Source organism: Lepidochelys kempii, chromosome 4, assembly GCF_965140285.1.
Source record: "Lepidochelys kempii isolate rLepKem1 chromosome 4, rLepKem1.hap1, whole genome shotgun sequence".
NCBI classification, from domain to species: domain Eukaryota; kingdom Metazoa; phylum Chordata; order Testudines; family Cheloniidae; genus Lepidochelys; species Lepidochelys kempii.
In genome coordinates, this window is record NC_136383.1 from 35613498 (window position 1) to 35640354 (window position 26857).

A 26857-nucleotide genomic window follows, 5' to 3' on the forward strand; every position below is an offset into this window, starting at 1 on the left:
CCCCTAAAATTCTTCACCAGAGTGAAGAGGGTTTAGATGAATTTCCCTGCTTCCGATGGAGCTCTCTCGCTCTCGTCACTGCTAAATCACCTCTGACAGAGACGACATACCTCTGGGGCTCCTAAAGTTGCTTCCGAAGAGCAACTTTTTTGCCATTGGAATGCAAATACCAATTGTCAGACATTTTCAAAGTATTTGCTGGTGGAAAAATGTCCTTATTTCCATACAAGATCTTCATTTCTGGCTGCTTATGTTACTGAAGTTGAATTACGTGCTATGCTATCAATACACAAAGTTTGTTATTCAGGAACAAAGTATAAATATTTCTAGCAAGTGCATATGTTTACTAAGTAGTTCTTCCTTTCTTGGCTATTTGAAAAGCTTTATGTTTAAATGCAAAATTAAGTAAAAAATTCCTCATTCTTTCCCTTACCCCATAGTTTCTACTAGCACACACATCTGGTATGCAGGGTTATTTACAAGCTAATATGGAACATTTTTGTTTAAGCCCTCTGAAAGAGCATCACTGCAAAGGGGAATACCTCTTCAATTTTCTTGGGAGACTCACCATACATGGTATTTTTCTTACGGCCCAAGCTGTTGGAGTCAATAGGCTGCATGAGAATAACAGCTTTTTTTTTTCTGTTTTTTTTAAATAAGTTTCTGGCCCTCACAGTTGCAGAGAAAAGCTTGAGAATATGAAACAAGTGTACCCTAAAGACTCAGAAACCAGAAGGCAAACAAAAAGAACCTCAATTTTATTATTATTTTAAATATTTTTAAGTCACTGCCATGATTTGGGGGAAGCTGACTCATAATTTTTGAATATTTGGCAGTATCAATACTGAAATCAGTCTCACTTTTAATTCCAGATTCTGCCATCCCTACTCAAAGGCAGATTAGGGGGTTGTGGGGGCCTGGGCCAGAGCAAGTGGGGGCCCCTTCCCATCCCTTCTGCCTGCAGTCCCCCCATTACCTCTCCCTGGCACTCCTGCCAGGGAAACGGGGACTTGACCTGCTCCACCCGCCTGGCATTCCTGCCGAGGAGCAGAGTTGAGGAGTGCAGGGGGGCCCCAAATTGGCCAAGGTCCCTGGGCACGGGCCCTGTTGGCCCTGTGGCTAATCCACCACTGCCCCTACTCATGATGAGTAGTACTTTATGAGTACTCCTATTGTAATGTATGGAGCTACTCGTTGAGCAGGATATTCTAAGTATGAACAAGGGTATTCCTTGCCTTTAATCAGATACATTGATGGTCAGCAGACTATGCATTACTGTACTATGAGAGTTGTTACAAATATTTGACATTGGGTTCTACCCATGCCAGAAGAGAACTATTTAACATTCTTTAGATATCTTATGTCATATTTATAGGAGTCCCACAGATGAATTTTGCACCACTAACAAGTTACTACAGGAAAAATCACAAAACTTAAAAGTTTTAAACAGCTAGACCCTCCTAGTGTTCTGGTAACTACACCCGATAGAGCGAGTTTTTGTATTGAAAAAAATTCACCAAGTTTTTCAATCAGGAAGGCTTCCTCATGTTCTCTCAGTTCTTCAAAATACCATTTCCACTACCCACTACTCATGGCAAGTGTCAGATATGTAACACTGGTGCTGCCAGTCTGTTCATTTCTAAGGTCCTATACCTTTAACCCTTCAAGTGCTTTTTTATAAACCATACTTGCTATTCTGTTATCAGCTACAAACTACACGAACTGCTGCTGAATCTTCTAATTTTGTTTTAGATGTTACTAAGTTGGTTGCATAGTAAACCTTTAATGTTTCTGAGAATCAGGATATTTAGATGCAGAGAACACAAGCCAGTTTGTATTCAGATTAATGGCAGAAATTTCAGCCTCTATCTCCAAGGAGTTACTAAAGCACAGAATATTCTTTTTAGTATAACTAGGTTAAGCACTGTTCAGGCTTTTTTATATCCTCCAGTGAACTGTGGCTTTTCACGTTTCCCAGGCTTGTTCTTTTACTCTAGCATAATGCATGATATTGTCTAATGGAACAGGCAAGGGGAGTAAGAACAAACAGCTTCTGAAAATACATGATTTAGTGAAAATTTCCCCACAAATGCTTTTGGTCAACTTAACTGTTTCAAGTTATTTTACTCAGCATGTCTTTAACACAGACAATAATACAAGCAAAAGCACTAGTGGGTGGCAGTCCCACTGAACTACTTTATTCTACTCTCACAGTGACTGCCATTTACTACATTTATAGAACAACCAGGACAATGGATCCCAAAACAGTTGAATCCTCCAGATGTAGTACCCAGTATAAGTGATAAATAACAACTGTCTCCCCTCACCTGCAGCCTAGTCTAATATAAAACCAACATTAACATTTTGCCAATATGTGACAATTTGTTTTCGCCTTTTATAAAATATGGGAAAGGAGCAGGGGGAAAGAACAGGGGAAAACTCAGTTGTGGGTAATTTTATTTACATGCTCCCCCATTTATCCACATATTTAGAGATATCTAAACTTGCCACAGGCATCCTCTCAGACCTTCGAAACCAACTTGTACATCATAAATGCATAGGTTCCACTAGACTCAGTAGACAAATCATGGTGTGTTTTGTTAGTAACAGGATTTTTAGGCTTAAACTCCCTGTGCCCAGCTTTGAAAATGTGCTCTTCACCTCACTGTTCAAAACCAAAACCCTGCCAGCTTTTAATAGAGAGCCAGCCTAGGCCACCTAGCAATATTTACAGTACCTATGGGTAGCTTTTATTTCAGGATAATGTACTTGCAGCGTGTTTCCAGTTACAACAGAAATAATGATGGAAACGTGGGAAACCCTATTCCCTTTCTTAATAACAAATACAGTGGAATTACACTTTACAATACAACAGACATATTTGTTTATGATGCACATTAATCTGGGGATGTACTGCTGGGAAGATACATGCAAAGCTTCTTATATTGAAGAATTCATATGCTGCAGCTTATATTTTTTATTTTTAAAGAAAATATGTATTTATTAACTATGTACAGTACATCCTTGCTAATTCACATTTATGACTGGAGCGTCATTGAGAGTTACCTACATTAATGAGATAATTAATAATTTTAAAATATAATATAGCACAAAATATATGCTCATTTATTTGGACACCTTTAGTTGAATTTTAACCATTTATGATATTTCATAATATGCCTAACAATGTTTTGCAGCATAGATTGTAAAAAAAATGAATGCAGCCCTTAGGTATTATATATAGTTTGAGAAGTAGTCCTTCCAGCTTAACAATGTTCAGAGGTAGTCCTTTTCTGAGCCAAGTATAAAGTGTGCAAAATAGCAAGGTATGGATTAGGGAGGTTCAGTTGTACATATCACGGATTTTGATCATGAGTTCTTCTGACTTTACAAAATGGGGTACACTGATGAGGTATTCAAACCCCACACTAGGTCAGAAGGGGTTAAAGGACAGTACTGGACCCCTCCAGCCCTACAGAGCATGCTCCAACTGGAGACAGGGTTGAAAAGGGAGAAACCCAGTTCAGAAGGGAAGAGATGGGAGAGGAAAATAGACCTGCCTGGAAGGCTCCTGACAAAGGTGCTGGAGAAGCCTCCCTGAGGAAAGAGAACTATATGCAGAGCCAGGTCGGGGCTGACAGTTTAGTTTCTTTTTCACTGTTGTAAGCGGGATCTGAATTAATGCTCCCGGACAGTGAGCCTGGAGAGACTTTGGGTGTGTTTATGCAAATACAGTTTGCTCCTGCTCTGCTTAGATATTCAGCAGATAGAGCGGTGTCAAAGTAATCAATTTAGGCTGGTGTTGGGTACAAATCACTTTAGTACTGAATGCAGAGATAGTGAAATGCTGTTACTAAACTGTTGTAATTATTGTAGGAATACAGGGAAGCAGGACTGTGCTTAACCTGTCCCAAATGAGGGGGTCCACCTTCAGCTGAAAGGACCTCATTAAGTCATGGACTCGAATGCCAGAGCCCTGTAAGAGGGGTGGGACAGATGTTCCAGCCAGGAGATGTGTGGACTCTCTCTAGGAGTCCCCAGATTGGTTTGACCTGTTCCTCCCCACTGTTCAAAGAAAGAGCTAAATAGGCTTCATTGGGGGCCTCTTTTGTTATTTTAAACACTCCATCACTGAGAGCTGAAATCATTGAGATGGGGCAGTGCCTCTGCTCAGCCTGCAAAGAGCTGAAAAGCACTAAGATAATAATGTACAATGGTCAGAACAGAGAGGAAGATGGCAGCATAAGGTGACTGATGAGTGGCTGGTGAGCAGAGCAAGCCACCAGCAGGGTGGCTGGCGGAGAGGGGTGGTGGATGAGTGCCTGAGCAGCGGAGTACGTAAGATGGGAAGTGAACTCTGCAGATGCATCTTTGAACTCTGGGTTGGCACTAACCAAGGACAGCAAATGTGAGTGAGGTGCAAAGAAGGTAAGGGCATGCTAAAGGGACTTTTGGGTTGCTGGACTTAAGAACTTAAGGGGAAAAGGACACTGTTCAACTTACTTGGGGGTGGGTCTTTTGCTCATGGCTTATGAACCCTGTTTGCGGTGTTTTCCCAAAGTAACCCAAGTTACTTCCCTCCTTTAATTAAAAGTTTATTTTCTACACCCAGACTCTGTGCTTGCGAGTGGGGAAGTGTTAATGTTCAGAGGCACCTAGGGTGGGTGAGTAATTTTCCCAGGTTACTAGGTGGGGGCTTGAGCCGGTTCTGTGTTGTATCGATGGAAACGAACCCTTTGATATTGAACCTGGCCCTGGTTGCTGCTGGCTTCGCCTGACAGAAGGGTCACTTATCTTGAACTAGATGCTGATGGAGGAAAGCAGTGATAGGAAGTGACCCAGAGAGGGTAACTCAGAGGTCCCCCTTGGAGGCCAAATGCTATTGATCCCTTTAGGGCCCTCGGTTGGAGCTTGGTGGAATGGGTTGTCTTGGGCTTCCCTACCACTGCCCCCACTACTGCGGTGTGTATGTGTGTGCTGACCACTAGGGCACCCAGCCACCCTAGACTCTATTACAGGTACATAATGTTATATATAAAAAAAACAAATGTAACTGGGCATATTATGGTCAGCAATTAGAGATGGGCCTGACACAGACTACTAAGATCCAACCACTTAGAATGTAGGGAAATTTTGGATCTGGATTTAAATCTGAATTTCGCAACTATTTCTTCAAGTAGCATGAATCAGAACTATGAATTTGAACAGACCAAATAGTGGGAAGGCTTAGATTCAGATCATATTCCAGATCTGAACTGCATGGAGTAGGCCTATCTTGAAGAGCAATATGATCCACAGCAGGGGTTCTCAAACTTTTTCATAATATGGACTGCATTTTAGCACAGAGAGATTGCTCTGTAGACCATTTCCTTCACAGTCATGCCACTGTCATGAACAGGCCACTCCCCCTCCTATTTGCAACCATGTAGACCTCCTTCTCTTTCTATTTCCAATCACATAATTTATCTGGGCCAGCTACTGCTATTTCTTGTAAACATAACATTAAGAAACGATTACAGTTATTGTTAGTGTGAATTAAAAAGAATATTATCCCTTTTGAAAATACTTTATCTCCTGTCCCCTTTTGTTTTTCATTTAATTTCCAGCCTGAAGTTGATCTACTGATCTTCCCCAATCTCTTCCTTCCCTTCTTCCCTGAATATCCTGCCTAGCCTCTTCTCTCCTTCCTTGCCCAGATGCCTTCATCCCTGGATATTTCTCTCCTACTGGGCTCTGGAAACTCCTGTCACATTAATGGTTCCTATTTCCTTTTCTCCTCATACTGTATGTAGCCACAAAGCTGGTAGAGGTAGCTAGGCTGGCGCCTCTTCCTTGTCTACAACTACAACTTTGACAGGCCTACAGTGTCTCCTTTGCATCATGGAACCAGCCAGGTCTTTGCCTACCGGAGTAGGTCCCATTCAAAATACAGCTGAAGGAAGACGTGGTGCTGCTGCCTGCCTTATAACTTTTATCCCAGTGGTTAGAGCACTCACCTGGATTGCAGGAGACTCAGGTTCAATTCTCCTCTCACTGCCAGAAAGGATCTGAACACAACGTCTTCCACCTCTCAGGAGAGGGATCTAACCACCAAGCTATAGGATGCTCTGATGAGGGGTTCTCTCAATCTCTCCTATTGAAGCTGTTACCCTGAGAATAAATAATGAAAGCGTGATGGGAACAGGGGATTGGACCTACAGCCTCCCATGCGGATGCCCAAACCACTGTCTCTCTCTGGCCTAATGGCTATTTGAATATTTATCCACAGTGAAACAGTCATGTGACAAAAAGAGAGATCAAGCATGAGAATGACCCTGTACCCTGGTGGTTAGAGCACCATGACACTTCCTGGGTCCTAGAGCCTAGGCTTCAACCCAAGACCTGTGAGCCCAAGTCGGCTGGCACAGGTTAGCCATGGGTGTCTAGTTCCTGTGTAGACATACCATAAGTTACCTAGGAGCCTCAGCTCTATTTTCAAAATATTTTTCTCTCTTCCCCATACCACTCCCAATGGGCTAGTCCAGGGTTTCTTTCATTGCACCGCAATCCCCTTCTGACAACAAAAATTACTCCATGACCCCGGGAAGGGGAACTGAAGCCCGACCCCCACTGCAGGGGAAGGGGAAAAGCTTGAGGGCAACAGCCCTGGGCAGGGGCTGTAACCTAAGCCCCAACACCCATGGCTGAAGTGGAAGCCTGAGCTCCACTGCCCCGGGCTGAATCCCTCTTGCTTCAGCTTCCACCCTGGGTGGTGGGGTTTGGACTTTAGCTTCAGCCCTAGCAAGTCTATCGCCAGCCCTGGCAACCCCTTTAAAATGGGGCTGTGATCAACTTTGGGGTCCCGACCCACAGTTTGAGAACCTCTTGGCTGGTCTAGAGAGAAGGCACTTTGTTTTAGCAGCCTAACAAGGATTCAGTCATTCAGAAGTGGAGAATGTGGTATGATGAGTGGAATTGGAGAACAACGGTCATGTTTCAGGAGGGACTTAGTTTGGCATGGCACCAGGGCCTCAGCAATGCAAGCTGGGCCCAAACTGCTTGCATATAAAACTATAGTCCCTCAGCATGTAGCACAAGTCATCTACCACACTTACAAAGATCTGTTTCCTACAATGCTTCAAACCAGAAAGCTAAAACTATGTTAACAAATATGGAAGGAGACAGGAAAGTCCCTGTTGTTCTAATTTCTTAAGAGTGCCTTTTGTTCCCAACTTTTGAATTATTTAGTGCTCCTTAGGACAGGAAGGCTATGGCTTCACTGATTGTCCAAGAGGAATTATTTCTGTGAACTATTCTGACACACTGTAATGTGAGAACTACTCTACATGAAGTGCAAAATATTGACACAAACACAAACTAACACAAACTTTTGCACTGCATTGCAGTTAGTTAGTTGTGTGCCAGTCCAAATTGCAAGTGCTGGATGATCCTTTTCATGTTATGCCAGACTACTAAGTGATGAATGCTGGAGCATTAAACCAGAGAATTTTCATCTGTATAACATGCTGCAGCATGTTTTACTTTAATGAAAAACTTTTCTACAGTAGTAGTTCCAGAATGTTTCAGTTAATGATATGGATATTTGTTTTGTTTTTGAACATGCTATATACAACTTATCCTTTGATTTTTCTTTGAAAATTTGAAATTGAAACTCCAACAAGCAAAAAGTGAGTAGAAATTCTTAGGTTTTTTTCCTTCAAGCATATACTGAAAGATATTCCTAGCCTTTATAAGACATGGTTTGATTGAAACTAAGCATTAAAATACGTGTTTAAAATTTAAATCCCATGAGAAATTTGAAATCTTTCTCCATGAAAAATGGCACATTTTGATGAAAAAATACACCCTTACTTTATCATCCCCATGGGAATAAAATATCTTCCCATATTTCCCTTGAAGAGGGAGCCAGACCAGAAGTCCTTTTTATTTAAATTTTGTGGAACTATGGAGATGTCTTACAAAGTTGATATTCAACAACAAAACAAAAATACCAAATAAAATATTTTCATAGGTGAGAAAACTCTCATGCATTGAAATCCAGGGTAGACTAATCCAATGGAGGATTACAAACCCTGACATCCCAGTACAAATGCTTGTAGGGCTAGTAAATTTTTTGGGTACTGCTTGTGGACCAATGATCAGAAAGATAAATATTGATCCTTAAGGATTCTGTTTCAAAAGCCAAATGCTGCTAATGAACAATACAATGATAATGTAATACCTGGCTTTCTGCATACAAATTAATGGTGTTTCAATACAGTGTCTGGTGCCAAGACTGCCTTTTCTAGAAAAGGCAAAGTCGCTCTCAGTAAAAAAATATGTATTTGGACGGCAAGGAATAAGTTCTATTCCTTTTGCTGTGTTTTTATAGTCCAATGTGTTTCTTGTCTGCAGAACATGGATTTCAGTTCAGTACAAGGCTCAGTCTTACTATCTTAGAATCACATGTACACAACGTTTCCTAGGACTACTACTAGATAATTCAAAAGGGCACTACTGTGGATTCAGAACTAGTACTATAATTGCATTAGTAGAAGGCACATATAGATAACGATGCTGTTAAATATATGAAGAACTCAAAATAAAAGTGAAGGTTAAGGTAAAACTGATATTGGCATCGTGCTACTGAACCAAAGAGCAGAGTGGCAATAAAGAAGCAGGAGGATTTAATCTGCAGAGGTACACAATGGAAAACCTTGTTGTTGCCAGCATGGGTGAGAGCAGTAAATAAATGGAAACTATCAGGACTAGGCTAATGCATAATGTATATGCTGAAAGTAAAAATAAACAAAAAAAGTAAGACTCTTTTGATTATAGGGTTATGACTAGGTCTGTGCAAACCCTGCAGATTCAGCAATGAATGAGTTTGCAAACTGAACCCCTGCAGCTTGATTCATAAGGACTGGAGGCAAAGAAACCCCACTCTTGAAAATAATCTGGATGTTTGTGTTTGACAAATACAAACCTCCAAGCAGCTCCACAGCAGACTTTCATACCCTTTTATATCATCCCTTAAAACTCCAGTGTAAGGAAGAGAGGGTTCCATGGTAAATTGGCTGTGACTAGGGTGACCAGATGTCCCAATTTTATCGGGACAGCCCCGATATTTGGGGGCTTTTTCTTATATAGGCCCCTATTATGCCCCACCACCGTCCAGATTTTTCATACTTGCTGTCTGGTCCCTCTAGCTGTGAGGAATAGTAATGCGAACAAACTCATCACTAGTGAGCATGGATGAGATTCAGGAGTTCAGCAAACCTCCAACCCCAAATACTAAGAGCATGGATTTTATTTGGGTAATCAAGAGGGCAGGAGCCATTCAGCAGCAGGGTAGCCTCCCCTATGGCTGGGGGCTTGTCTTCCTCTTCACTCTCCCCCGAATGCTTACTCACTCCTGTGACAGCAGGGCTGCAGGGGGCTCCTTGTGCTGTCACAGGGCCAGTGACACCAAATCCCTGCAGATGCAAGGGGGAGGCTGTGGTCCTAAAGGGGCAAAGCAGAGACTTTCAGCCAGGCCTCTACTCCCCCATGCCCATCTGCAGACTGCTGCCTACCCTGCAACTTGCTTCTGCAGGGAGCGGTTGTCACTGGCCCTGCAGCAGCACAAGGAGCCCTCTGTCCCATTCCCTCCTTCCCATGACAATGGTGCTGCGGAGGGCTCCTTGCACTGCTGCAGGAGCCATTCAGCAGCAGGGTGGCTGGGGGCTCATTGTCATGCTCCCCACAGTTGTGGCCGGAGGTCTCAGTTCTATTAGCTGAACGGCCACATTATCCGAATCCCTTCTGTGTTCCCCAACATGAATCTTGAGATACATGGCCTCTGCAGCACATATCTCATGCTGGGAGAGAAGGAAGGAATTCGGATAACATGGAGGTTTAGCTAATAGCGTTTCAGATATACAGGAGTATATTGTATTTGGGGTCCATTAAGGGGCTTGGAAAAAAAACAACCCTTCCCCCAAAATAACCAGATTCTCAGATTATATTTGCATAGTGCCATTTAATTCAACGGAGCTGTGCCAGCTAAGAACCTGGCCCCAGAGGGTAGGTCCCCCCTCAAGCCCCAGAGACCCTGACTGGTAAGCTCTCCTGGTGATTAACAGCACGCACACTCTCATTATTTATTTATTATTATTATTATTATTATTATTTCTTGCCTTATACTCCAGATACAACACAACAGCAGCTAGAAGAGGCCTTCTTCTGCCTCTCTGGCTCAGACTTTTATACTGCTTGCTTTCTTGGCCAAACTGTCCAGCTGGTGAGCTATTATCTCATCAAACTCTCAACAGGTGCAAGTGATCCCCACTAACCTTCCAGACCCCATCAGACCACCTAATTCCCTCCTACTCTAACTATCCACTGCTCTGCATGTTCTAAGTGACTAGTGTGCTGGCTCCCAAAAGGAGCTTTTTTTATAGCTGCTAATAGCCCCCTGTCTCAGTCCCCAGGACTTTTCAATTAGATCATGTAATGGACTGGATCAAGCTTTGTGTGTGGAGTACCAAAGTGATATGTTTTTAATCACCCTGTGTTAGTTAGTACATGAGTTACCAGAGCATTAGCCACCTGCAGTTTCTCATTGGCATCCTCTGCCAACCCCAGCTAGATCCCTAAGCCTTCTCACCTTGTAAACCACTCTGTATATTACTGTTACAATAGCTGAAACTTTCCCTAGTGAGCTATTAAACACTAATAGATAATGAAGGGTTAACCAGCTCTGATACAGAATATGATTTGGTTTGGGTGGTCTTTCAATTTTTATTCAAGGTTTTCAGCCAAAGAGCATCACGGATGATTTGTGATTTCATGAAACATTCTGAGAGTTGTCATGCCATTGGTCATAGCTCATCAACTTGACAATCAGGTGCTAACTATTCTGCATATGATGAAATACCACTTTAACAATATTCCATACAATGCTTCATTAGAAATCACAGTTTCAATTGAAAACCTAGATATTTTACAATATTTTCCCTTGTGTTCAGTTAATAAGCCACACATATGTAAACAAATGGATGATTCTTATCAATTTTTGCAAGAGAAAAATTGCCTTAAAATTAATAAATATAATATGACACAAAAATCACTTTTAGTGAGGAGTACAGTGGGCTGAAATTTTCTGAATTTTATGTTTGAGAAATTTATTTTTTTGTTTGTTTTTTGTACTATAGATAGATATTTTTAAACAAAACAGGTGGCTTCAAATGAATTTCTCCAGAAAAGCAAATTTATTTGTATGCTAAAGATTGTTAACAAACTGTCTTGAAAGTAAAATTTCAGTCTTTTGCGCTTTAGAGTTAGAAGGCCATTTATTTTGAGTTTATATAAAGGTATACACACCATGTATACGATACTTTCAATAAGGTTTCTTTTTTCTGTATCTGGTTCATTTGGACAAATACCAATACGTTTCTTGTTTGGAAACATATTCATGATCACATACTGACTTGGGGAAGTGAACAAAGATGTTGAAGCTAAGAATATTTTTTAAAGACCAAATTCTTTCTTTGGATGAAGATGTGCAAATCTCACTACAGTGAATGAGAGCTCGCAGTTTACATCTGATGGCAGATTTTGACCCTAAGGTATTTGTTTTCCCAGTGCAGCAAGAATTTTATCCTCAGGGTTGTCATAATATATTTATCATGATCTACCTACAACCTATCATTTTCAAATGATCACATATACATAGTACACATCTTCCATTTACTAATATAGAAATGTGACCTCATCAAGACCTGGAGTCTAATGTAAGTGGTTCCAATTCGCATTAAATTCAAGAGGAGTTTTGGTTGCTGTACAGGCTGAAACTTGGTATTTTCATCCGAAAAGCCTTCCATAATAGCTTACTCGTATATGAGTGAAAAGTCATTAACACAAAGAACATGCCTTAAAATAACACCAGAAGTTTAAATATTGATTAAATGGCCTACCAGTAGATTTGTGAAAGAATCAAATCCCAAAATTTGATTTCCAGGGAGAACACGTATTGAAATGTGGTAAGAACTAGATGCCAAAAGTTTATGAAAAATTTATTTCATTCCAGATTATTTTATATAGGTGAGCAGAAATTGTCCAGATAATAAGTCAGAATTTTTATTGTACAAGGATCTCTCTCTCACTCATGTCTTTTTCACCTCCACATGAATAAATAACACCACTATCTGAACATGGTTGTGTTGAAATTGCTTGAGTAATGCTAATGACAGTAAATTGTGTTGTTGCCCTAAGTGTTTCTTTTACTTGCATTTAGATGATAAAGATATATTTAAAGTAACTTAAGTAATACTGTTGCTAATGGAAGGCATTATATTTGAGATTCTTTGTGATGCTTTATTACTGTATCAAGTGCTTTTAAGACAATAATTATGACTGCTCTTTAAGTTTGGGTTAGCTGGCCTTTTTAGCAAAGATTTAAATCATTTCATAATGTGCTATTTTTCAGCACAGGAAACAACTGTTATTGTTTCTTGTTAAATAATGTGTATTGTTTTTAAAAACACAGGTTAATGCAGGTTACTAGAGAGTGTGATATAAAACAAACAGTTTGTATGGAGTGCCTATAGATGCCCTAAATTCTAACCAGCACATAGAGCTGAAAAAAAACAAACCATGAAAATTGTCAACGATTTTGTTTGTATGGGTTTTTTTATGTGGATTGTAAGTGGGAAAAAATCAACATTGAGACTTTTTTCCTGAAAAAAATGAAATTTTCAATATTTTAGCCATCTCTGATGCACTAACAACCAATAGCAGATCAGGTTATCCAACACTTAACCTTAAGGTCAGAACAATTGCTTCTGTGGTAGATATCTGACCAACAGGGTTTGAGAACAAGAAGTGACTCTTAAAAAGGTAAAGAAGTCCTTATTTGGTCTGGATGGGAAAGTCACTCTGTTAACCTTTGAAATATGGGGATGGAATCACTATCCTCTTCCCGCAAAAAAACAAAACAACAACCAAAACAAAAAAAAGGTGTGAAAGAATTGGAGAACAGGAACCACCAAAACAATATTAGGTTAATTTGTTTTCCAGAGGGACTGAAAGTGTGAATGAGATGGAATATATGGAGAAAAATGTATCTCTTTTCTGGATTTGCCAGATGATGACTTTACAGTATAAAAAACCCCTCAAAGGACACAGCATAGCTTAAGTGGAAGACCTGGGAGCGGGAGAAGCTCTATTGTAATTCAGGTAAGCAGCTCAGACAGACAATTAATCCTCCAAACTGCCTGGAAGAAAAGGCAAGGTTTAGCTGATGACAAAGGAGTTTTATTTTTTAACTGCTTTTCTGCTAGGATTCTGAATGAGAGAACCACCTTTAAAGAGACAATGAAAAAAGTTGAAAGGGTAAAGCATTTAATATGGTGGATCAGTACAAAACCCATTATCTTGCAAAGAAGAATTGGATGATTCTAGATATGAGAATTGGGAGAATGCTGAATGATTTCAGCTGAAATAACAATAGGCTAGACCAGGGCAGTCAATTTTTTTGTCCAGGTCCAAATTTGTGGTCAAGATACAGTCAAGGTCCGACTCCAGAGAAAATAATAAAAAATAATAACAATAATTATAATAATAAGTAAATAAAAAGATTTAGAGGTCCATTCAAAAATGTCTGGCAATCTGGATTTGGCCTGCGGTTTGCCTATTTACTGTCCCGGGGCTAGACACTCCCATTTCAGAGCAGGTTGACTGATTCTTATTTTTTCTTACTCGGGTCCAAGTGTAGCACTTATGATGTATTATGAATTTCTCTTTTATTCAATTTAAATGTATTTAAGATGAATCCCAAGTGGGAGTCTTCTACATCTATGTGTAAAAGCTGAAGAGAAATAAGGTTAACATATACCATACATGAGTAAGATTAACAAATAGTCTACATTGCCAGAGGTATGTGTATAGGAAATAGGAGGAGGCAGCCAAACCTTTTGTTCTCTATATCTAACTGTGTTGTCTATTGATACAGTTATTCTGCTTGGTTTTGGAAAGTGAAGAGCCCAGGAGGACCTTGAAACAGGGTAGGAGAACAAGAATGAGTTCCACCTTGACAATAAGGATACTTGATTGAAGGTGGGGTTATGGCGTTGGCTCCTCCAAATGCTTTCTTGTTTCCAACATCACCTGTGTCTTGCATGTATTTAGCATCTGCCACCCTGCCTTCATGCGGATGCAAATCTCATTCAAGCACTGGAACTATTGGGGGATATGCTGTTTGCATTTATTGTGAAGAAGATGCACAGTTAGATGTTGTCTAAGTATTGCTGTAATTTAAGTCAAGGATGTCTCACAACCTCTCCTAGTGGTTGTACCAGGTATATGAAATGATATGTGGGAAGGAATAGAGCCCTAAGGAACACCACAGGAGAGTTCTTGAGATGTAGGCTCATAATCTTAGCATAATCCCCCAGGATCAATGTAACAGATTTTTGACTATTTCTGGCAAATCTCTAAGGAGAGTCAGCCATATCATGTGATCTACCATGTCAAACTTTGCTGAGACATCTGGTAATATGTCATTTTCTCTTTATCCACTGCTAAATGGAGTTTACTCACCAGTGTGACCATCTCCATTTCTCTGTCATGGTGTAAAAAATGACCGTGAAAGGTGCAGGATATTGGCAGAGATGAAATGTGATTGGAGAGTGCTCTTCAACAGCTTTTCAATGGTTTTGCTCAGAAATGGGTTTTAAACTCTGAGTAGACAGGGAGGAAGAGCTGCACAGAGCAGCAAGAAGATTGGGCAAAGTAAATCAGTGTTTTATGTATCCTCTTTGCTCTTCAGCAGACTTGCATTCTGTGCAGGTTTGCAAAAGCTGAGGATCTGGCCCAGATATTTTTACCTACTATATTTAAAATCAATTGTCCTTACAGAAGGATCACGGAAGGTATGAGATGTAAAGACCTATTCTTAGATTATCAAGCATAGGAGGTAGCCCTCTGATGCAGCAGCACTATTAAATTCTGTATTATCAGAAGAGCTATGAGTCCAACATGAATTCTTGTCATTACAGTAATAGAATGGTGGTTCTCAAACTAGGGCCACCGCTTGTTCAGGGAAAGCCCCTGGCGGGCCGGCCCTCTTTGTTTACCTGCCACGTCCACAGGTTCGGCCGATCGCAGCTCCCACTGCCTGCAGTTCACGGCTCCAGGCTAATGGGGGCTGCAGGAAGGGCAGCCAGCACATCCCTCGGCCCGCGCCGCTTCCCGTAGCCCCCATTGGCCTGGAGCGGCGAACCACGGTCAGTGGGAGCTGCGATTGGTTGAACCTGCGGACTCGGCAGGTAAACAAACCGGCCCGGCCCGCCAGGGGCTTTCCCTGAACAAGCAGCGGCCCTAGTTTGAGAACCACTGCACTAGAATGAGAGAGAAATTGCACTCTTCAGGAGTTCAAAGCATTTTTAAAGAAACAAAATCCAGTAAAGGTCAAAGATAAAGATCAGTCCTCTAGAAACTGGAGAGGAGTCGAAAACTCATTTTTTTTAACTTTTATTTTAAAAGAAAGGAAAGTGAGTTGATGCTTAGAACATGAGTGGTTGAAAATGCAGAAGGCTCATGAAGTTATCAAAGAAAAAGGACTGGATTTAGTCAGGAGTAGCACAAAGGACACTCCTAACTACTGCTCCATCAATTTAGACGACCTCAGATTGAACAAGGACAATCTTGTCCTTGTGTCAGCAGTTAGACTATGCAGAACAGAACACTTTAGCTTTTTAGGGAAAAGGGGTCATAGTAAGATACTGAATGTCTTCAATCAAAAAGGTACCAAGAATTTGCTAATGCTGATTGACAGCAAATTTGTTTGTGTTTGGTTAGAGAAAGTTTTAAAGATGAAAAATCAACTTCTGTATGCAGTGCATGTAGCACAAATGTAGGACAGCTACATATTACCAGTTGTTTTCCCTAGAGTGCTGATGTCAGTGTGGTTGGAGCTGTTGTATGATTGGGGATCAATGCAATTTAAAGCTAGATGAACTTTACAATTCTGCAAGTAACTGATGCATTTGTGGATCTTTAGATTTTCAAAACCAAGCAGAGAGATAATATATTAGGAGGAGGGAAGGAGATAAATTAATTTGCAGAAACTCTGCAGGCTTAAGATAGATACCCATGAAGCTTGGGAAAATAGCTTTCCATGGCTCAGCTGAGTTTCTGTTTAATTGCTTAGCCAGATATAACCTTGAACAGCTTCCACAGTGGAAGGGACTTCAGCTCTTTTGTGGTAAACACAGTCCATAACAACCTCATTCTCTAATCTCTCACTCACTGATGCTGCCCTTAAACAAACAAACAAAAATGCATCCCTGGCAGTATCTAATTGAAAAAAGACTGTGTATGGGGAATAAAAACATTTGAGTCATAGGAAATAATTTAATAAGAAAAGGGTTACATACCTTGTGATTGTTATGTTAAACTGATTGTCATCAAAAGACCAATTTTTAGTGACACACTTTTAATTTGAAGTTACAATTTACATGGGAAATGAAAAAAAGTATCTAGGAAAGGATTGTTTAGAGTAATGTTATTTAGTCATACGCTCTGTGTAGAGTTAGAAATGCTTCTGTGTTCATTTGTAGTTTCCTTGCACAAATACGCTAATCATAGAGGAAAAACACAGAACTGCTTACAAACATCTCTATCCTGTGCAATTATGTTCAAAACCAGTTGGAATCTGGCACACCTTTGAAAGAGCTTTCTACAAAGTTGCATGTGCCCTCACATAGTATATTTAAAAAACCAACAACGTTAACTTTGAGAAATCATGACTAATTTGCATCAAACTATCAAAAAGAAGGGTGTTACCTCCTTCCAAATTTCAAGTTTTTGCCATCTACCACAAACATATTACAGCTGTTAAAAATATTATAAAATAATGTGAGGGCATTTTTAGCACTGTTCTTCAAAATGGCTGAATCATTTTGGTTCAATTTTTCATTAACCTCTGTTGCCAGACAGAAAACAATCCTGGCATGTTTCAGTCACTAAGATTAAAAAAACCTGAAAATGACAAGAATGGAGACGATTGTGCAACCTTTATTATAGTTATCATTCTGCACTGTGTGTATGTTAGAGAACTTTGTGCTCGGGTGCCCTCCGCCACCACCACCACGGTTGAGCAGGAGTTATGGCAAGAATACCTCTGTTTCTCCTTCATTCAGCCAATCACCATTTAGCCCCCTGTCTGGTAGTTCCTCACTATGACTCTAATGTTCCAGTTGGATCATTAATAGTCTCTTCCCTCTCAGAGTCTAGTGAGTCAGGAGTCCTGTAACCCTAGTGAATGGTCAACAGTCTCTAGCCTGTTGGGGTTCAGATCCCTTTGCTCTGCAGGCATTAATAACCACTCTGCTCGGGTTGGTAGAGGAACCCAGACTCACCCATTCCTCTGTGCTTCTCCAGGCATCTAGGAGCTGGAACCAGTATCTCCCAATCTCTTATTGCTTCCTACAATGCCTCTCCTGTAGGCTCTTTCCCAGACTCATGTTCTGTGATCCTTGTCTTCTGGAGTTCCAAATACCTGGTTGTCGGCCTACCAGTCTGCTGCCTACAGTGCTCTCAGTGGTTCCTCAGCCTCTCTTCCTGTCTGACCTGCAGCCATTTCACCTCCCTAGCTGTTGCAGGGTCACCAATCAGTCCCATCAGAGGAGGCAGCTAGTCTCCCTATTAATCTGGGATATCACAGGCTCTGTATGCCCTATGACAGTAAGGAATTAGATAAGTGAATTTATGGTGCAGAAAAAAAATGATAGCATTAAATGACAGATAGTACTTCATATGAAATTTGCATTTTATTTTCTGTTCCTTCTGTATCAAAATTAACAAAAAGAACATATTAATTGAAGAAATAGCACATTCTGGAGAGTATCACATTTTAAACATTGACTGGAGAGGAAAGCTGAATTGAATGTTAGTGTGATATGATGTAAACACGGACTGCGATGGTAGTGCTAGATTATGGCATATGTTTCATAAGAGAATCTCACCCAAATACTGCCCCACCCCTGTACAGGAACATGAAGCTGCATGTGGAGAACCAGTTTGTGGTCTAGAACCATTTGAAATAAAGGAGCTGTGCTCATCAACACTCTTAAAATCCACACAAAGGACAGGCAGAATTAAGCCCTAAGTATCACAACACCTACATCTTTTAGAAAAGAAAATCAAAGGGATGGTTTTATCCATCACTGAAATGCTTGCTGAATTATGCCCACTTTGGTATTTGAGAACCCATTGTGGGATACATTCAGTTTCTGCAGAGTCTGAACCTTGGGCTTGATTTCAGGTGCTGACCAACTGCAATTCCATAGTTGACTTCATTTGGATGTGTAGGTGCCCAATACCTCTGAAAATCAGGCCATATATGTCTCAACTTGGGCACTAAAAATGGAGGCACCCAAATTCAGTGAGCCACTGCTGAGAATTTAGTCAGAACTGTCCATAGTTATCCACCACACAACTGAAGCATATAAAATTAGAATTTACTCTTGAAAATCTGGGCTCAAGTGACTTGTTCAACAGTGACAGACTGGGGAATGAGAATGCAGATTCCTGGATTCTTAGCTCACTGCTCTAGTCACTGGACTACTTTTCTTGCCTGGGTAAATAACCCCATTAAAAGAAGATTAAGTGCCCCATTCTGACTTTTATTTGTTATGAATACTTTCTATGATTTTCCATGAATTTTCAACCCAGGCCATAGGGTGCATATCATGCCTAGTATCTACTCTGTCCTGGTAGCCAGGCACCAACTGGAGTTTTGAATCCCACCTATTTTGGTTGTGATTCCCTACATGGTGATGCAAAAAACCCCACATCCCATTACCTTGTACTATGTGTTGAAAATGCAATGCCAGATGTGGATTGTTATATTGTTCCTTGCATAGCACTTCAGAAATACAGGAGGAACACAATATTTCATGAAAACTTCTATTCAAATACAATCCATAAAGAGAATGTTTCCTTTTTTAAAAAGTGTATCTAGAAGACAGTACATAAAGCCTCCTTGTTTTTGTCAAGATATAATACAAATCTCTGTTCCTCTTGATGGATGCACACAAAAGTAGTAATGTATACTTTGGTGTCAATATAGCCTTTTGGGGGAGGGAGGCAGGGGCAGTAAAGTGTTTTACACAGAACATGTTGGAATGCTAGAGCGACTTTTTCACCCCTCCGCCTCTCTAAGGCTGGGATTCTGCTCAAATGTTGTCAGCACACTGCTCTGGTGAGCAGGATAAGATCTGAATGCCTTGCAAGTACTTCAACCATGGGCTACGTGAATTATCCTGTCTTTGATTCTGCAAATGTTTTCACATAGCATTCCTAGTTAAACATTACTTTGGTCTCTGAGCATAATGCACATACTCTTCTGTTGCATGACATGAATGTAGTGCAGAGCAGTGGTTCTCAAACTAGGGCCGCTGCTTGTTCAGGGAAAGCCCCTGGCGGGCCAGGCCAGTTTGTTTACCTGCCGCATCCGCAGGTTAGGCCAATTGCAGCTCCCACTGGCTGCAGTTCGCCGCTCTAGGACAATGGGGGCTACCGGAAGCAGTGCATGCTGAGGGATGTGCTGGCGGCCCTTCCTGCAGCCCCCATTGGCCTGGAGTGGCAAACTGCGGCCAGTGGGAGCTGCGATCGGCTGAACCTGCAGACGGGGCAGGTAAACAAAGAGGCCCAGCCTGCCAGGGGCTTTCCCTGAACAAGCAGCAGCCCTATTTTGAGAATCACTGGTGTAGAGCACTTGGGTTTACTAAACAGTAAAATGCCAATTTGGCTTAATTTTATTTGTACTACTGTTTATTTTTTGCATGTGATAGCACCTGAAGAGGAACCCCATTATACAGATCACTTATCAAAAGTATAGCAGATCAAAAGTGGGAAATAAATGGAAGAAGTCTGCTATTCTAAACAATGTGATATTTGTCAGGACTGAGAGATGACTCAGCACTGTCAGTTTAATGTATGCATAGCTTTCTTCTGTTTTAAATTGAGATGTGGAAGATTACAGGTAGAAATCAAGTGTCCTTTACAAAGACAGTCAGAGGAGCTGCTATGGAATTATTAATTCGCTAGGCAAAAGAAGAAGTTGTTTAGGTCTTGACTACATGGGGAAGTTATTCTGCAATAAGGCAGGGTGTGAATTTAAAGTGCTATTGCTATTCATAGAATCATAGAATATCAGGATTGGAAGGGATCTCAGGAGGTCATCTAGTCCAACCCCCTGCTCAAAGCAGGACCAATCCCCAACTAAATCATCCCAGCCAGAGCTTTGTCAAGCCTGACCTTAAAAACTTCTAAGGAAGGAGATTCCACCACCTCCCTAGGTAACGCATTTCAGTATTTCACCACCCTCCTAGTGAAATTTTTTTCCTAATATCCAACCTAAGCCTCCCCCTCTACAACTTGAGACCATTACTCCTCATTCTGTCATCCGCTACCCCTGAGAACAGTCTAGATCCATCATCTTTGGAACCCGCTTTCAACTACCTGAAAGGACCTATCAAATCCCGCCTCATAATTCTCTTCCGCAGACTAAACAATCCCAGTTCCCTCAGCCTCTCCTCAGAAGTCATGCGTTCCAGACCCCTAATAATTTTTGTTGCCCTCCGCTGGACTCTTTTTCCAATTTTTCCACATCCTTCTTGTAGTGTGGGGCCCAAAACTGGACACAGTACTCCAGATGAGGCCTCACCAATGTCGAATAGAGTGGAACTATCACATCCCTTGATCTGCTGGCAATGCCCCTACTTATACATCCCAAAATGCCATTGGCCTTCTTGGCAACAAGGGCACACTGTTGACTCAGATCCAGCTTCTCGTTCACTGTAACCCCTAGGTCCCTTTCTGCAGAACTGCTGCCTAGCCATTCGGTCCCTAGTCCGTAGCGATGCATGGGGTTCTTCCGTCCTAAGTGCAGGACTCTGCACTTGTCCTTGTTGAACCTCATCAGATTTCTTTTGGCCTAATCCTCTAATTTGTCTACGGCCCTCCGTATCCTATCACTATTCTCCAGCGTATCTACCTCTCCTCCCAGTTTAGTGTCATCTGCAAACTTGCTGAGGCTGCAATCCACACTCTCCTCCAGATCATTTATGAAGATATTGAGCAAAACCGGCCCAAGGACCGACCCCTGGGGCACTCCACTTGATACTAGCTGCCAACTAGACATAGAGCCATTGATTACTGCCCGTTGAGTCCGACAATCTAGTCAGCTTTCTATCCACCTTATCGTCCATTCATCCAGCCCATACTTCTTGAACTTACTGGCAAGAATACTGTGGGAGACCATGTCAAAAGCTTTGCTAAAGTCAAGGGACAACATGTCCACTGCTTTCCCCTCATCCACAGAGCCAGCTATCTCGTCATAGAAGGCAATTGGATTAATGAGGCATGACTTGCCCTTGGTGAATCCATGCTGGCTGTTCCTGATCACTTTCCTCTCCTCTAAGTGCTTCAGAATTGACTCCTTGAGGAACTGCTCCATGATTTTTCCAGGGACTGAGGTGAGGCTGACTGGCCTGTAGTTCCCAGGATCCTCCTTCTTTCTTTTTCCAGTCATCCGGGACCTCCCCCGATCGCCATGAGTTCTGGAATAACTCTCCTTGTAGACACTCTTATTCAGCAATAAGAATCCTTTATTTTTCCAGTTTAGCTTAATCTACTTTTGAAGTAGATTAAGTTAAATCAGAAAAAAAAGTCACACTTTTTTCTAGGATAAGAGTAGCCACACAGGGAACTATTGCAGAATAGTTTACTCCATAGTAGTTTACTCCATAGTTCCAGTCAATTTCTCTGTGTAGACAAGCCCTTAGTCACTGGATTTTAATGTGCATTTCAGCTCACTAAGCATCTAAAAACCATCTGATCTCACTACTGAACTAGTACACTTTGTAACTAGTAATGGTTATAGCTGGGTGAAATTTTTCAGTCAAACAGTAAATTCAGTGAATCAAAATGTTCAGATTTTGAGTCAAATTCAGCAAATAGTTTTGGCAGAATAAAAAGTGCAAAAATGAAAAGTATAAATGGTTTGTGTTGACATTCTTGAATTGAAACATTTTGACTTTTTCCTTCAAAATGAAATTTCATTTTGAAATTTGGTTAAATTATTTTTTAAATAAAAAGATTTTAAAATCCATACTTAAAATCTAACAAAATGACACCCTCCCCCCAAAAAAAATATTGAAATGAACAAAAGCTTTTGTTCAATCTGAAATAAATTGTCTTTGTTTTTTGTTTCAGTAAGATAAAACCAAAAGGTTCTGTTTCATTTTAAAACAAACTGATTGTTGTTGAAAAAAATCAGTTATTTGCTCAGCTGTAGTAATATCAAATCTCAAAAGGTTTGGAGTTCAGGGGCCTTTCTAGTGGCCATTGATGATAATAAGAGTTGGATTGGGTTTTGGTGTCAGCTTTGATAAGCATCCAAAAGCATGGTTGCCTGTTCCAATTATCTGAACTTTCTGGGTCTGCAAAACTGGCCTGGAAATGTCACCGGAGCAACTTCTGGTGAAATCTCAATTCATCTGGTTCTGCTACTGGCCCTGGCCAGGATACAGACATGTAGAAAATGCATATAATGAAAAACATAATTTTAAAACATAATGAAATAAACTTAGGACTTCATAAAAAGATTGTAGATAAAGGCTTGGTGTGTGTGTGTATGTGCAAGCTCATTGATTATGGAAGCATTTCAATGTTTACAAGAAAAATCCCACTGTGTAGGGAATAGGGAACATACATTTGCAAAGGCTGAAAAGTCTCTAATAGCCTCTATTAATATGATAATTTCCTTAATATGTGGACATTTAGACAATTCCAAAGGAACCTTTAATTAAGAGTAATGCTACTGGTATCAGTTCATCATTTTTAATTCCCAAAGATATTTCTAAGAATCTTCCTGAGTTCGAATTTCACAGGATAAACATCCAGAGCTTTTGTACTGGAAACTTCAATAGTTTGGGTTTTTGGTTTTTTTTTAATCAAACACAAAACACCAACAATTCAGTCAATGAACATTCTAGATCAAGGGGAAAAAACAGTATACGATCATAACTACGGATGTACAAGTGTAAGATGTAAAGGTATCTTGTTTTGTGAAGCTTTAATTATGAAACTGCTAGTAATGGTAAAGAGAGTTGTTCTTCTAAGCCTCATACATCAGAATGAGATTATACCTTTTAGCATTTCATAACTGCTTGAAAATTCTTTTGTTTTTCTAATACAAAGTGAAGTTATAAATAACAAACATCCTTTCTGGAAAGTTTACAAACTACACAAACACCACCTGTTTTGTTTTTTTTTTAAACCCAATAAAACTCTGGTTCAGAATAAATACCTGTAAATTGTGTGCATCCGTCTATATGCAAATGTTTCCTTATATATGATTATGTACATGCATTTGATGACTGTCCTGTAATTAGAGTGTATGTCACCTCCCCCTGTCTTTTGAGGGGCATTGAGCTCTATGTTAAACTGAGCATTGTGACCGCCCTGTTCCTAGGGTCCGGGTGTCTGCCCACTTACTCATTCGACATTACGCTGTACTCTGTCCCACTAGTCAGCATGGCAACCCTGTAATTAGGATACATGTCACAAGTCTCTATGAAATGGGACATACCGAGCTCTTTGGTACTTTCACACATTGACCTTCCTGTAATTCAGGTTATAGTCTCTGCTGTATGTTTTTCGCAGGAGTGGGTGGGTGAAATTCTGTGGCCTGCGTTGTGCAGGAGGTCAGACTAGATCATAATGGTCCCTTCTGACCTTAGTATCTATGAATCTATGTGCATGTATTGTGGATGCCAGTTACAACAAATCTGCTGTCTTTTGCGACTTTACAGTTCTTAGCAAGGTAAGCAATCCAAAATCACTGACGCAACATTCAGGCTAAAAGAATCTCTGTTAACTGTGACACTAATAGGGTTAGTTGTGGCTCAGCCACTAGAGGCAATATAGTAATAAACTGTTGAGCAGATCTGACATTAATAGAGGGTAGCCCACATACAGAGTGACCAGTACACGAGATGCTTATGTGTGAGAGTATGTTTGAGCATGCATAGTTGTGTGTGTGGGACAGCCACTTTCGACCAGTTCCAACAATACAAAATGTAACAAAATTCTGATTGTGCTTTCAAACCTGTTGGATTTACTTGTAACTTGGTTGCATTACTATGAGGCTGAGTCCTCCCAGGCCTCCTTTGCTCTTTCTCTATCTCCCTCCAGATGTATTTATGATTTGAGCCATTTATTTGAGACGCCATCCCCAGTTCTTGGCTTACCTTCACATCCTGGATGTTCATCCTTGTTCCCTCCTTTCCAACAAAGATGTCATCTATATCAACAAGAATGTACCTATCCAAGGACAATGTGAGCTTCTTCCCCGTCAGGAAAGAGACAGCATCTAGAAAGATCAACTTGTGTAGCCAAAAGGTCAAGTTGTTTCCAAAAAGGACTCTCTGAATCCCATCATGAAGCCCCAAGTCCTGAATCACTGTAGCATACAGTGGAGCCTTAGGCAATGATGGTGGGAAGGATCTGGAAGTCTGTAATTCAGTTAAAAGCACAGGTTGGTAGGTGGAGTGATTAAATAGGAAAACCGTCCAGTCTTCCCCAGGTAGTGGGCCTTTCTCAACCCGTGGTGCTTTGGTAATGTGCAGTAGAGGAGATTGAGAGTTTACAAAGCAATCTTTGAGGGCTACATTATTGTAAAGGTCTAGTGGAAATCCTTTTAATTTAATACTTGGTGAGCTGTTCTCATTGGCTTTGTGAAAACCAATTATGCTAACACTGTATTCCACACAGTATTTTTCCAGGAGCTCTCTATTCCATGAGTCCATGGACACATACTTTAAAATATTCTCGTATATAACAAGCATATATTTCCCTTTGCCACTATCTGTAAGAGGAGGAATGTCACCTTTTCCAGGTGCAATTACCATATGGTACTGGAATCGACTAGACTCGAGGATTGCTATGATATCTTGTCCAAGCTGGGAGTATTGGCTCTCCACAAATAGCAAGACAATAGGGTCAGTATTAGATGGATCCATCAGCTTAGCAGTCTTCAGCTCCATGGACCTGTATGGTAAAAGTTTAAGGCCCTCACATTCTGCTTCTCCAGTGGCTTCAACTAGGGTCATCTCCTGCTTGTAGCCTGTATATAAGTAATAGGCGGAAATGACTATGCTTACTAAACAGAAGGTGGTTAAGAGAATTACCAGTGTTCTGAAACTTCTACGAAGTTTCACAATAAGATTCATTTTTTGGAATACTTTCAATTTAAAAGAAGAAACTTTTTTAGCTTTATCCTCTTAAAGTGCCATAGCAGAGAGGACAAAAAATGGTGCTGGTACCACGCCCAAAATGTTCATGTGACCATTGCAATGCATTTATGAGGGGCTTTGGGGAGGTTATAAAGTTGTTAGAGCTCAAAGTCAAAGTATCTGGAAATCTAAATTGGAAGAGATCTTCTCTGAATGCAGCACTTGCAAAAAATCAATGGAGATGATGCTTAACATTATCTGCAACAAAGGGTGAAATTAGAGTAAGTAAAAACAAAATCCATAAAGCAATTAAAAATAAGTGTGTTAATTAAATAAGCTAGCAACTGATATGTGCAATCTGAGGAAGAGGAGATTTATTGATTGTACAGTACTAGCTGACTGTCAGCTGCTTTTTTAGTAGTTAACTATTTTTAAAAATATCTATTTAAGGTAATTTTCCAAAATGCTTTTGACATGAAATGAAATCTAAATACAGCACTGAATGATGTTCAGTCAGTCATGTCTCCTTTGCTAAAAAGATTTCTTGCAATTGCAAGCAGGTCTAATTTAGAATAATGGGATGGAATTAAGAAAAAGAAAAACTTGGACACATTTATCAAATTGTGGCATGGTCTTCTGAAAGGAGATAGTGGAACTCCAGTGTTTTGAGACATTTCAAACTAGTCAAGACAAAGTATTAGAAAACGTGTAGTATGGAACCTTCCTGTTATTAGAGTGGGGATGTGTTAGAAGAATGAAAAGACTTTCGCTGTCTCTAATTTCTATGTATTTCTATATCTTAAGCAATCAGTGGGATCTACTCATGTGTACAAATATTTGCAGGATATGAATCCAAGACTGCAGGCTTAAATGAAGTTATTCTTGAGTTATTAAAGTGCCAAAAACATTATAATTTTTTAAGTAATTACAATTATTGTTACCATCTAGACAATTCTAAAACAGCTGAACTAAATTTTACTAAACTCTTCAAAACGATTAAATCCTGTGTTGAGCTTAATACTGCTACATTTCTCCTCAAAGGGTAATTTTCTGAAATGGTTACAAGCATGTAAATATGGGGCTTAAAATGAATGCAGGGCTTTAATCTGTCTCTCTTCTATTATTAAATAGAAGATGGAGGTAAGAGAGGCATATGGGCCAGATTCACTGGCTAGCTTTCTGTAATTCCTTACAGTGAAAAACTGTTTATACTATGCCAGTGGTTTTCAACCTGTGGTCTGCAGACCCCTGGAGGTCCTCAGGCTATGTTTAAAATTTCCAAAGTGGTCTGCACCTCCACTGGAAACCCTTTAGGGGTCTGCAAATGAAAAAAGGTTGAAAACCACTATACTATGCCATTTCCAGTGGGAATTCTTTACACAGCTTAAAGTGCATTTTAGAAACCTTATATACAGACATTTGCACCAGGAAGACTGTTGCAGCTTGAAGGACGGATGCAGAACAATTCTGGAAAATGAAGGAAATATTCTTTATAGTGAACCATCCACAGACATTTGATCACTTTTGAGTTTGTCAGTCAAGGAGTACACAATGAAGTTGGGAGGACTTTGGGGGTGATTTTTCAGCAGTGG

General features: G+C 40.4%; 1 protein-coding gene across 1 annotated transcript in view; it reads right to left on the minus strand.

Annotated features, from left to right (window-relative positions):
• LOC140910323 (bifunctional heparan sulfate N-deacetylase/N-sulfotransferase 4) overlaps positions 1-26577 on the minus strand; it is a 159399-nt gene extending 132822 nt beyond the window's left edge. Inside the window, exon 1 of the mRNA XM_073340978.2 lies at positions 24282-26577. Within this exon, the coding sequence (XP_073197079.1) occupies positions 24282-25262 (981 nt within the window). The 5' untranslated portion in view covers positions 25263-26577. The remainder of the gene's footprint in view (positions 1-24281) is intronic.
• Between the last annotated feature and the right edge of the window lie 280 nt (positions 26578-26857).